This window comes from Triplophysa dalaica, chromosome 7 (genome assembly GCF_015846415.1).
Source record: "Triplophysa dalaica isolate WHDGS20190420 chromosome 7, ASM1584641v1, whole genome shotgun sequence".
NCBI lineage: Eukaryota > Metazoa > Chordata > Actinopteri > Cypriniformes > Nemacheilidae > Triplophysa > Triplophysa dalaica.
In genome coordinates this window covers 9,806,360-9,819,719 of record NC_079548.1, presented here as the reverse complement: position 1 = coordinate 9,819,719, position 13,360 = coordinate 9,806,360, and the positions used below count along the sequence as shown (strand labels likewise).

The 13,360-nt window shown below is 38.3% G+C and overlaps 1 protein-coding gene across 2 annotated transcripts in view; it reads right to left on the bottom strand.

The window, feature by feature from the left end:
- The window catches only part of stat5a (signal transducer and activator of transcription 5a), a 64,044-nt gene that overhangs the window by 7,495 nt on the left and 43,189 nt on the right, over positions 1-13,360 (bottom strand). Inside the window, exons 3-14 of one of the 2 annotated variants that reach the window (XM_056752502.1) lie at positions 11,316-11,450; positions 11,066-11,222; positions 10,302-10,391; positions 9,399-9,573; positions 8,700-8,830; positions 8,240-8,391; positions 7,921-8,076; positions 6,670-6,849; positions 5,600-5,687; positions 4,676-4,798; positions 4,208-4,300; positions 1,930-2,136 (exon numbers count right to left, since the gene is read on the bottom strand). In XM_056752502.1, the coding sequence (XP_056608480.1) occupies positions 1,930-2,136; positions 4,208-4,300; positions 4,676-4,798; positions 5,600-5,687; positions 6,670-6,849; positions 7,921-8,076; positions 8,240-8,391; positions 8,700-8,830; positions 9,399-9,573; positions 10,302-10,391; positions 11,066-11,222; positions 11,316-11,443 (1,680 nt within the window). In that variant the 5' untranslated portion in view covers positions 11,444-11,450. Of the gene's footprint in view, positions 1-1,929; positions 2,137-4,207; positions 4,301-4,675; positions 4,799-5,599; positions 5,688-6,669; positions 6,850-7,920; positions 8,077-8,239; positions 8,392-8,699; positions 8,831-9,398; positions 9,577-10,301; positions 10,392-11,065; positions 11,223-11,315; positions 11,451-13,360 lie in introns of both variants that reach the window. The other variant, XM_056752501.1, reaches the window with a different exon arrangement.

The window sequence follows — 13,360 nt, the reverse complement described above, 5'->3', positions numbered from 1 at the left end:
CCCAGCATGCACAGGGGCATTAATAGTTACTATGGTTGGAATGTCTGGCCATTTGCCAGTTTCAGTTAGGCTGTTTTGCATGAACTTGTTGTCAGGTTTAATAACATGTTAGTAGACACAAATGTGAAGAACACAAGGTAAACAGTTTGAGGAGAGGGGCTTATGAAACGTCTGAAGGACAGCTTGATCTTAGTCCATTCAGTTTTTAATCACTGAGCCAGAAGCAAAGTCACAGTACTCGGGAGTGAAGATAGCAAGCGTTCCTCTCAACCTCTCTCTCTTATTACTCTCGCTTTGAACAGGGTGTACTTGATCCTGATCATAACATCGCTTTCAACACTTGACGTAAACAAAGGTAGACGCTCACAAACACCTTTTGATGGATCTAAACATTATGTACCAAAAACAAATGTTCACAGGCAGATGCATTGATGAGTCTATCCACAAACAGCCAACCATCACAGGTAAACTATCTCTTTACCTGTCAAGAACCTGTTACGTCCCATTTATTTTGCATGAAGGCTATTCTTAAGACTCACTAGGACTTTTTGCATTTCGACATTATGATGATGAATCTAAACAGTCTCAACCGTTTGGTAGAACATCACTTAGGAATTCATTAAAAGAATGACATCCGTTTGTGAATACGTGGCACCAGTTTAGAGGAGGTCGATAAATTTCTGTGCTAGAATCTGTTATTCTACGTATTGAAATAAAAATGTAAATACCTACAATTATTTTAATTATCCAAAATAAAATATGCATACATTTAGTGCAACTACCATGACATATAATAACTTTTTGACTGGAAATACAATATTTTTTTCCTACACTGCATTAATTTTACACTAATACACTAATTTTAATAATAAATTGGTAATACATTTAAAACAATAAATAATTTGAAAAATATAAATATTTAACTAAAAAATTTAAATGTATTTTTGAATAAAATAAAAACGGTCATTTCAGTAATTTATTACTAACATTCCTAACAATACTAAAATTAAATTAAAAATATTTTAATTATGTAAATTAAAATATGCATATATTTTGTGCAACTACCATGACATATAGTTACTTTTTAAATGTAAACATACAATATTTTTCCCCCACTAGGGTAATGTTAATAATAATTTGATAAATTTAAAACGATAAATAAATTGCTTGGTTATGAAAGTGCTTAATTTTACAAAAATAATGTCACAATGGAAATAATCTTCAATTTTTTTTTTAATTGTTGTTTTAGGATTAAATATGCCCCAAATATGTTTCATGAAATTCACCTCAGCTATCTCGGAGTATGTATGTGACCATTGTTATAACTGAGTTTTTAAGTGTAAACAAATGCTAAACAATGGCTGAATTCCGATGGCTTTAGTTGTGTACACTGCATGCTCAATGTACAAGATCCACACAGGGCCGTTTCAAAGGCAGCCAAAGCCTTAGGCTTGCACATCAAAAGCTCTGTGATCAAACCTCACTTCCTGAATAACCATTAACTAATGCAATAGACGAGAAACGATGTCGATCGCTACGCATTCCGCCCCAGGTTGACGAGATCGCTATATGATATTAAGGCAACAAAGTCTGAGCGATGAGCGGCTGGTAAGGATTTAACCAACTTTGTACGACCATTGTTCGACTGGCTATTGGGTGACCAGCCAGAGGTCACAAGAAAGGTCAAAACCATTGTTACAAAATAACAGGCCATGTTGCGTTCAGCATTACGCCATTAAATTGATTACCTGAAAATAAATATAAGCTGAACTAAAATCAACTAAATGTAAGTTAAAATGTATATATTATAGGTAGTTGAGAAATACATAAAGCTATAAAACAAAAAATCTTCAAAATATTTAAAAGAATAAAACTACAAATAAAACTGAAAACAAAACTTTAATAGCTCTGAGTAGTGGATTGTCTCACCCTATTAAACTGTGACCAGGTCATGGTCATGTTGCGGTAGTCCTCAGGGTTGATGCCGGAGTTGCTAAAGGCTTTCTGAGCGAGGAAGACCAGGTTCTCCTCAGACAGACCTCGGTTTGATTGTACCTCCGCTTTGTACTTCATATTCAGAGCTTCACACAGCTGCGGCCACAACACTTTGTCAGGCACGATGAATGGCACCCGTCCCTAAAAGAGGATAAGAAAATTAGGACCACATTACGAACAATCTGTCCATTAACCTTTTTCAAGACTTGGATGCTGGGCAATTTGACTTTGATTCATGAGTTTTTACGGAAAGAATAAAGATGACTTTATGACACTAGAGTGAGATTACATCAGCTCTTGGCTAGGACTCCTTCACCTGTCAAGGACCAACACATCTCAAAACATTGAAGTCACCCAGAAAACTCACTGAGCCAATTCATTTATTACTCCAATGACGGCTAAAGGAATCTTAAAGGCATAGTTCAATCGAAATGAAAATGATGTTATTTGCGCACTCATGTCTTCAGAAACCCCTGTGAAACATAAAAAGATTCACTTATAACAGAACATTCAGCTCTTTTCCATATAATGAAAGTGAAAGAGAACGTTCAGTAAATGAATAGCTTTTGAATAGCTTCAGACGATTCGGTTGGATAAAAAGGTCTTGTGAGACGTAAATGGTGCTCTCTGTGGAGCTTGGCGGCCCCTGCTCCCCCTCCACTTCTAACGTATTAAAGACATTCAGACATTCTGCGAAACAACTCCTTTGGTGTTGAGAACAGACTTGCGAGTCAATGACCGAATTTTCATTTTTGCATGTTTTTGCAGATTTGATCGTTAAAAAGCACTTTGGGTGTTATTTCTTTTCATCTTCTCAAAGTGACTAATATGTGTATTGTGCAACAACAACTCCGTAGTAAACATCTGACAGATGAACATGACGGATGATAAAGCACTGTAATGTAAAGTTCAGAAACATGAGTCATATGCCACCTGCCATCCAATCAACACCCACGCTAATAAACACGACAGTAATATTTGTTTGTTGTGAGGATAGATTAAGCAGATGAACATGCATATTTTTAAAAATGAGTGCAATTTGGGCTTTATCAAATCTTTACTGTATGTGTCGCCACATGATCAGGATCATAGGAATTTGTTCCTGTGACTTTCATGTGATATTGCTATAAAATGTGCTGTGATCTTATTACAGGGTCACCCCGGAGCGTACGGGATTAAATGCTTTGCTCATACATAAAACACAATGGTGAAAGCTCATGACCAAAGCCAAGCAGATCAAAACCTCCTCTGACTCCTCCGTATTTACATTTATGCATTTGGTAGACGATTTTATCCAAAGCGACTCAAAGTGAATTATACTACACATTTGTTTCCGAGTATGTGCAATTCCTGGGACCGCACCCATGACCTTGGTATTGCTAGCGCCATTCTCTAACCACAGCTACAGGAAAGATGTATTAAACATAATTAAATATTTCAAAAAGTTTTATTATGCTTTCAGCTGCCATTAAAAAATAAGCAGACAATTTGAATGCACTTTGCATTTAAGAGTCCATTTAAAGGGACGGTTCACCCAAAACTACCATTGACTACCATATTAGGATAAAAACGACAATGGTAGTCAAAAGTGCAACAGAACTGCTTGCTTTCCTACATTCTTCAAAATATCTTATTTTATGTTTAATTGAACAAAGAAATGAATAAAGCAAGTTTTTTGCTCTAATGTAGACAACGGTGGCCAATAACTGTTTGGTTACAAGCATTCTTCCAAATATCTTCCTGTAGCTTTCCTGTAGCTCAGTGGTAAGAGCATTGCGTTAACAATGCAAGGTTGTGGGTTCGATCCCAGGGGATTGCAAATACCTATGTAAAATGTATAGGATAAAGCAATGTAAGTCGCTTTGGATAAAAGCGTCTGCCAAATGCCTAAAAAATGTAAAAAAAAAAAATCTTCCTCTGTGTTCGCCAGAACAAAGAAATGTATACAGATTTGGAACCACTCAAGGGTGAGTAAATGAAGACAGAATTGTCATTTTTAGGTGGTGAACTGTTCCTTTAAGGTGCATGTATGTTCACTGGGGTTGAACCCATGACCTTGGTGTTGCAATTGCACTCTGGCAGTTACAAGTTAAAAGTTCAATATTTTACACAGATTTGTCTAAAGATTTGCAAGATCTGCCCTGCTCCTTGCCAAAATCAAACCAGTTTGCTACTTTCCGACCCAAACACGCAGAAGCTATCAGAAACTAACCGGTTCAGCAAATGCATTGTCCCACAGAACGGTGGCTGTTGCATTGTTGTCTTGACTTCCATGGACGATCACCACCACTGGCAAAGAGAGAGTCTGGGAACAAGACATGCAGGTTAAAAAAACTAATGAAAGGTGTAATTGGCTGTTACTTTAAGAATAGTCATTTCATCGTAAATAACTATAATTATTTATAAATGTACTGTCAAAAGAAGAAAACATTCCTTTCAGCAGAATAAACTGGAAACAACACTAGTTGCATATTATGTACATTTCACACATTGCAAACATGTCTTGTGCTTTGGTGGATCAGTGTGAGTTTAATGTTAATGTGCGTACGTGTGTTATGGATGAGTGCCAAGGACATAGTCGTATTGAAAAAGGGGGGGGCACCTTTTTGTGTGGTTATAAACAAATATCGTTGTGTGTTCCATAGTTAGTAGCTTATATGCAAACAAATCCATCTCTCACCTTAACCTGAAATACCAGCTCATTTCCCCCAACGCTAAACTGTGACTCAAATAAAATGGTGAATTTCTCTTCGGTAACAGACTCCGCCCCTCGCCGGTCTGAGCGTCTGATCCGCTTTAGAGACTACAGGATAAATGATAAAGTCAGAGAAAGAAATTGGCTTTAACAGGCTTTAATTTGTTACTTCAGATGCGTCGCGACTGCACATACAGCATCAAAAGTTTGTCGATTCTTAAACCACATTCAGAAATAACAGGTCAAGTCAGGCCAAGTGTATTTTCATAGTGCTTCACAGTACAAATGTCTCAATGTTTTCAGTCCCTATAGTAAACAATTAAACAGGAGTAGGATGAATGTTTTTAAGGGGACTTAAAAACGTTCCCACTATGTTCCTACTACAGTGAGAGGCAAAGTGTGGCAAAGAAATGGTGGAGAACCTGAATAAAAACCTTGAGAAAAACCAGACTCAGTTCTGGAGCCAAACCTTATGTTGGAGGGGAATGAATAGCAAAATATCAAATAGAATTCATTGCAAAGAGATAAGCAATCCAAGTAAAATGAAAAATGGCTCTATGAAGTTAGAGGAAAGCACATTTTCAATTTAACCCAAACCTTTCTGGTGCTACTTTTATTGTCGTGTCTGTAATAAAAATGCACCATTTTGTCTAACACACAAAATGACAATTTGACATTACAGAATGTGAAACCACCACATTCATTGAACATGCTAACAAATGCTTCTAAGAAATGGCAGACCTGTTGCTCAGGTATGCATAGAGTGAACTGTGAATAAATGTACTGAAAATGGTGTCTGACAGCCTACTCCGTATAATTTACTCCACTCGGCACAATGCACGGAGGTCTTGCTCCTAAAAGACCTCCAGTCTACAGTTAGAAGCTCTCAGATGGACACACACCGCTTACCATGTTTCTAAAGTGTGCGCTCAGGGTGCCTGTGGCCTGGTGGTACTCCATCACACAGTTGTTATTTAAGATCTCTCCGCTGCTGTCACTGTAAAACAGTCGCAGAGGAGGTTACATGAAATGATATGATTTATCGAAATGCATTGCGATTGGTCAATCAAGAAAATGGGCGGCAGATAGACATATATCTATATATAGAAACAAATATAAGTATGCTACGTAAAAAAATGGATGCAGACTACTTTAAATACAATTGTCAATGATTTTGCATCCTACTGGACTTCTGAAGTTCAAGATAATATTGATAAGTTTCAATGTTTGGTTACGCTCCTTTCATTCACAATTTTCATTTGGGTTGTGAAAACCAAATGATAACTACAGTATGAATTTATTTACCTGAAAAATGATCAAAAGATCTACACTATCGGTCCAGTTTTAGGATCATATTTTTTCCACATTTAAGAAGAAAAGCTTTGAAAATCATGCTGCGACTAAAAAATCTCAACAATCATATTTTGCATCTCAACAAACTTAATTTTATTTTTTTAGCATCTTCAGTGTAGTCACCTTTTGCTTAGAATTTGCAAAAAAGTTATCTTTCTGTTCTCGTTTCATTTTATAAAGCAGCTTCTTGAGGTTCCACCCCAAGATGCTTTTTATACTATATTGAAGGCATGATTTATTATGTGCTCTTATTGACTACTCTTTTTTCCTTATTCAGTAAAAGTCATCCATTTCAAAAACATTTTTATGAAAAACAACTTTAGTTTGCAATGTAAAGTTGCACAATTATATGTTTGTCCACAAAACTAATGTCTGACATTCAATCATCCACCTTCAGATCGTGACCTTATGAAGACAATAAGAAAAATGTGCTTGTAAACATGGGTGGATGGATAAATGTGTGCGATGTGATGTTAGGGGTGTGGCCTGTTCAGTCCCTGATGAAACATGTGCTTTGTGAATTTAATCCTGTTTGCACCTCGAGATTTAGTAATTCAATGAATCATCAACAATCCCTATGGGGCTTCCTTAACATAACCTGTATGTGTCCGGCTGGTTCCACTCACTTTCTGGTGTTCTCGTTCTTCAGCAGGGATTTGGCCTGCTGCTCGCTGATGATGGTGGCTTTGACCTGTGGCGGGTTCATGTGTACGTTGAGTTTGCCGCCCACCAGCAAACGCACTGTCGCAGCAAATTTGGTTTGCGTTTTCAGCACCTGTGGAGGCTGCTTCTCGATAATGAAGGTACTGCGGAAACAACACAAACATATAAACTCAATGCTTACCAACGTACAAAAAACATCAACACTTTTTCATAGAAGCTCTCCACACACATTAAAAAAAATGTATTCCTAATTTTATTTTGTAGACGCACAATGGGTTTGAGTGTTATTAGTTAAAGAACATAATATGTTTAGAAAGCTTGGCTAATACACGCACACATCGTTCAGTTACACATGTGAGAGTGATGAAAATAAACTCAGGCACTGATGGTTTTTAAAAGCAGCACTGCTCCCATTAAGCTCAATGTTCCAGTGACTACATGGCCTGAGGCACCACGCACACTTGAATGAACCCCTGCATTCTTCTCCTGTGGTAAAAGAGAGAAGTTTGTGGACATTCCCTAGTGTATCACATTAGATGAATCTCTTCGACACGGCCTCTGTTGAAACTGCTCACAAATTCAGACAAGCAGGGTGAGTAATGCATCACTCCTCATTTATTAAGCCCTGGGAGATCTTTGTCATTGGCATGTGATGTTCATCACTCTCACAAATTGTGAAACACTGCAACATTAACATTTGTTTTGTGTTGTTATGTGGCCGATGTCTTTTAATCGTTAATACATACTGAAACCGATATCGGGGGAGAAAATGCATAGAAACACAAATACACACATGTACACACATTGTATGTAGCGCGTGCCTGGGAGAGTCGACGACCAATACGACGTAGATGTACAGAGATGCCCTTTGAGGTCATCAATGAAATTCTAACAATGTCTAGAAATGGGCAGCACTTATACGCACATACACAGCAAGGGCGTTGGTTGTGTCTCTGCCCTTTGCGACCACCAATCTCTGTAGCCGTCTGTGAAATCACTCCCATTAACTATCAACCAATAGTGTTGGCCGAATTCTGAGTGGATATTTTTCAGAGTGCATAATGGGGAAAAAAGTGCGCAAATGTACATTTGCCATTGCTACAGTACCCATAATCCCATGTGAAAAGGACTGAAATCATAATCATTGAGTTCTTATGTTCCTGCTGAACACTTTCCAGCACCAGTCTCTCTCTCTCTCTCAAACACACACACACCTGGTAACTAAAGCTGAGATGATATCAGTGATGGTGCTGTTGAGTTCGGTGAGCAGCTCTTCGATGGGGCCTGGAATGGGCAGCTGCTGCCTCAGGTGCTCCGCCCTCCGGATCTGCTGCCGATTCTGCCAAATGGTTTCAGCTAGCTTCTCGCACCTGTGCATGTGGACACACACACATACTCTGAAATAACAAAAGCAGACATATCTGCTCCCTGCATTTGTTGTGTGTGGGTGTGTGATGTAAACGCGCATGTTTTGTGCAAACGCACATGCTTGTCATTGTTTACATAACTGTCTTAGAGTGTGCGTGTGTGTACCATGACTGTAGTATGTCCAGTCCTCCCTCGGGGGGCCCACCGTTGCCAGCCAACTGTTGACGTCTCTTCCACTGAATCAGCTCATCGTCAAGAATCACCGTCTGCTGTTTCCGTAGCAATGCCAACGTCTTCTGGTGTTTCTCTGCCAGGCCCTGTGCGCACACAAACGCGTAAGCTCATATAACATCACACAGACATGACACATATGTACTTGACTTATTAAAAGAACTGCATTCCTCTCGAGTGATAAATGAGGCCTGTGCATACTGTGAGCTTAAAATAAACTTGCTTTGATGAATTAAAACGCGGTTAGGTAGAGTGAGCTACTGAATATGACTCATATCATGTGGAATTTGTATTTTTGTGCACAACATATCAAGCCTCTATCGAGAAACTCTATCAAACACTGTTTTAAACTTTTTTTATTGAAGGATTGTGTGTGTTGTTGGCATGCATGTACCAGTCTGTATTTCTGCAGGGTATTGGCCTCTCGGGTCAGCCAGGCCTCTACTGTGGCTCTCTTGCTGAGCAGACTGGGCTCTCGTAGCTGTCGGTCTGCTGGGGGCAGCGTGGCCAGACTCGATAACTGGGCTGCATGCAACACAGAAGAAAGTTTCGTTCACGAACATGAGCTTTACTAATACAACTTCAATATTCCTGTATAGTTACATGTACAAGAGCCATCTGTGCAAATTGGGCTGTGATGCTATCAACCAGCAATCTAGGATTTTCTTTTTCAACTTTGAATATAAAATTCTTACAAGAAATTACAAGCGTGCCAAGGCTAAAAAAATGACTTATTTTAATGAGCTATTAGTAGTATCAAATAAATGACAACTCCCAAACATTTAGCTTACAGCCCAAATTCACGGAACAATTATTATTTGTGTAGCATCTGCTGATCAGGTATTACCGGCCCAGAATTGTGCATAACCATTTAATAAAAAATATTGATGATTGGTTTCCTGTTTGTGCAACAATGTTTTGAATCGATCTGTATTTTATAAAGCTCTGCATAAATAAAGGTGACTTGACCTGAATACTACGAGGCAAAATTTGTCTTGCTATTGACTTTAATCCATGTATGTTTAGTATAAAGCTGTGCATATATTTTTGTAATATGAGGACTTTGTGTTTTGTGGGATTGTTGTGTACATACCCTGTATTCTGAGGCTCTCCTGGTACTGTATAATGAAGTACTCTTGGTTGTGCTGTAGTTTTCTGAGGTCATTTTCTGTGTCCTGCGTCAATATTCGGAGCTCCTCAAACACCTGATTTATCTGATGGTACTTCTGAGACATGCTGTCAATCAGCCCGCCTACCGGTGAGCTCGACTGCTAATCACAACCACAGACACATACTGTATGAATGACAACCAAGTCTGGCACCTCACGGTCAAGAGTTTCAAAATAACTTTTTTATATTCTCGACCGCAATGCTTAGTTGAATAAAACTAAAGCTCTCATGATCTCATTGAATTGATAGTTATTGTACTGCCCTTTAAGATTTGTGTAGTTTTAAGTATTTTCTCATGGAGAACAGTTTCAGTTTTGAGCTTTTTCAACTGAACGTTGTGCATATGCAAATTACATGGGTGAGGCGAGGGTGAGTTTGTTTGTTAAACAAGCAAAATATTGCTTGTGTTCTTCATTCGTGGTAGGTGAGAATGTTCATGTGTTGAGTATGCGCTTCATTTACTGACATCTTACTTTTATGATTCATGTTATGTCAGTTGATCTAATCAAATCTGAAATTTCCCCTTTTATCCTCATACACTGGAGTATTCTCTTGGTGGGAATAGATCATGTGTACGCTCATCAATCAAAAAGGCAGTTTCAACTTCTGAAGCTCATAAAAGTCAATATCATGTTCACCTGCCTGGTTCACTAACTATAAGTGTAATTTTTGTGTTCCTTTTACTAAACTACTTCAGACAACAACAAAAACTGCAAGTACATCTGGATGATGACGACTCAAAAGAATCTTATGAGTATTACATTTTCATTAGTTAATTCAAATGAACTGTCAATTGACTTTCCAACAATACTGTGGGTTCACTTACATTCGTAGCCTCTCTCACAAGCCTTTGCTCTGTGTACAGAATGTGTTTGATGCATCTCACCAGCTCGAGGGGGCAGCGGTCATATGTGCTCTGCAAACACACACGCAATCAGGTTTAAATAAACACACGCCTCTATCTACCGTCTCTTGTTTTAATTGAACACATGCTAGTACGTCCCACAACACTAATGACAGTAAACACAGAGGCTGCGTCTGTATTTTCCTTACTGTCCTGTTCTCTTTAAAACACTTTTTTATTATGAATTGATATGTCCCACAAACACATGGCATTTGTGCCGAACACGTGCATTCATATTATTAGGTCTCTTTACGATCTACAGTATTCTACAGTGATGTTCCTGTGGGCCATCCCTCTTCAGCCGGCGGATGGGGTGGAACTTTTTGTACTGATAATTCAAGATACCTGTTAAGAACTTTAAAAGGTTGCAGTGTCCCGAAGAATGGGATTCATTTTGTCTATTACCCCTTATTTTATATGTAATCATTTGTTTATGCATGTTCTTTTCGAGTGTACTGTTGCTATTTTAAGTGGTAATATATTACCAGCTGAGCAATCAAAATTTCCACTGGTTGGGTCTTGACAAGAGTTTCTATGTGTTTGAGTAAAAACCTTTATACAGGAGCTTATGGGCGTGTTTAAATGAAGAATCTGGCATGTTAATCAAGCAATTATTTTTATTTTTAACTTGTCCTACCCGAATTGCACACAAGAACAAGTTCAACCACAATTTATGTGTTTGTTACCTTAAGCTGGGAAGCGTAATGTCCTAATTTGATCTTTAGCAAGAATCCATCTTCCCCCACTTGATGCTCGGCTTTCTTCTGTAGTTCCTGGATCAGGCTGTCCAATAAACGCTTTGCTTTAATCTCCTCCTGAGGGTTCTCTAAATCTATTGCATCCCTGAGAGTGAAAAAACATACACCCATAATAGCCCTGATAAATTACACAAATGCAAAATGACAGGGGTAGTTCACATTCAGTGATGTCACATACCAGAGTTGGCTCTCTATCCACTGGGACAGGTAGTGTCGCACTTCTATGGGGAAGTGTTGCCCGTAGAGAGACTGCATCTGGTGCAGAGCATCTCCCTGCAACTGCTGGGCCTGGATCCATACTGCCATATTCTCTCTGAGTGTGAGAGAGAGAGAGAGAGAGAGAGAGAGAGAGAGAGAGAGAGAGAGAGAGAGAAATGGATGAATATAAGCATGTCATGTCAATACCATGAATTTTTAGCATTGTAATATTATTCATCACTTTTTCACATTATATTCAATCAACTGAATGGCAAACAAATATCTTTTTAAACATTCTCATGTTATCATCAACATACATTATCCAAATGTGGGTTAATATAAATATATACAGTATATATATTCTGAGCCAAAACAACACATCTGTGAGAGAAACTGATTCATATTGAGCTATATGTGGCTTGACATGAGGTTGAGTAAACTATAAATTAAACATTTTGTTATTTCAAAATTATTCCTTTAAGCACAAATCTCTAAATATCATATCGATAATGCAAAAATCTTTTACTTTTAGTAAAAATGAATTACCACTCAAAATAATGAGCATAAAAAAAGAAGACTCGAATATAAAACTTAAGGCATAATGGTAAAAAAGTGCAATGGGAGCTTAATATTATTTCATAATATTGATTAATAAAAATGATCATTGTTTTGATCATCTTTGAGGAGGCCATATTGACAGTCTTGCACGACCCACATCTTGCGTGCGGTTTTGAGTTTGAGAACTTTCAAAACTTCCTGAATAATACAGTTGATAGTGTGAAACAAATCTCTGTGGGTTGTTATGTCACATTAACTCTTTTCACTCCTCATGGGTTTCCGAAAAGGCATCTGTACACATTTAACGGACTTGTTATGTCAACAGAGCCAATTTTTTTGGCACTGTTTGTACGTGTGCATGTGAGATGACAGAAGAAAGAGGAAGGAAACCAATTAGGGATGCTCAAATCAGTTAATTTCTCTAACCGAGAAGTGGCGCTCTTAACCCGAACATTAGCCATAAACTGATAAGAATTTAATATTAAACTGGAATAAAACAAATACATGATGACTCTCATTTCAAAGGCTGCGTCCTCTGGAGGTTGCGTTTGTCGGCCGCATACGCCTTCGCATGCGACATACGTAGAACGCAGACTTCGAAATAATACACCGCTACAGTTGAGGATTGCCTGTGACACCTTATTTACAGATGTAAATCAGAGATGTTCACAGATTTAAATCCACAGATTTAAACAAGATATAAATCCGACCCATCAAAGGGGGGAATCTCCTCAACCACCACCAATCTGCCGCACCCACCTGGATGATGCGACGGCAGCCATATTGTGCCAGAACACCCACCACACACCACCTTATTTAATGTACCAGTTGGTTCATATGAGAATGATTAGGAAGCCATGATGTTCAGAGGTGAATTTTGGAATTTTAAAGGTGTCCTGAACTGGACGTTTTTAATATTTAAACTGTTGTATGAGGTCTACTAATGAAGTCTGCATGGTTTTTACATTTGAAAACATCAAAATCAATGAGTAATAGGCAATTTTCTACCTGGGTTTTATGGCTGTCTCGACAAACGCTGTTTTATTGGACTTGGAAGTAAATGCCCACTGCTTTTTTATTTCTATAGCAGTTTGCGTAGTAAACTTAGTTGGAGCCTTCTGTGAATTTGGTATCAGGACATATCAAGTAATCTCTTACAAAGCAGTAGTGAGACATAGTACAAATGTGTTTTAATGACATAAGGTTGTGGCGCTATTCCTGTCGGATCCAATATTGACTGCACTGAACACTTTTTAATTGTAGTCTCTCCGCAAAACAAGCGCCACGTTCACAGGAATCCACAGTGAAATTAAGCAAACAAATGCTAAATGTTTCACCCACAGGAGCAGCAACGTACTTAAAAATAAACTTGAACCACGCATTCGTTATATCAGAATCTGAAGGAAGCGACTGTGTTCTTCCAGACCACAGTCTGTAGCGTCTGTCGCTAGAGTGTCCATTGAGGTC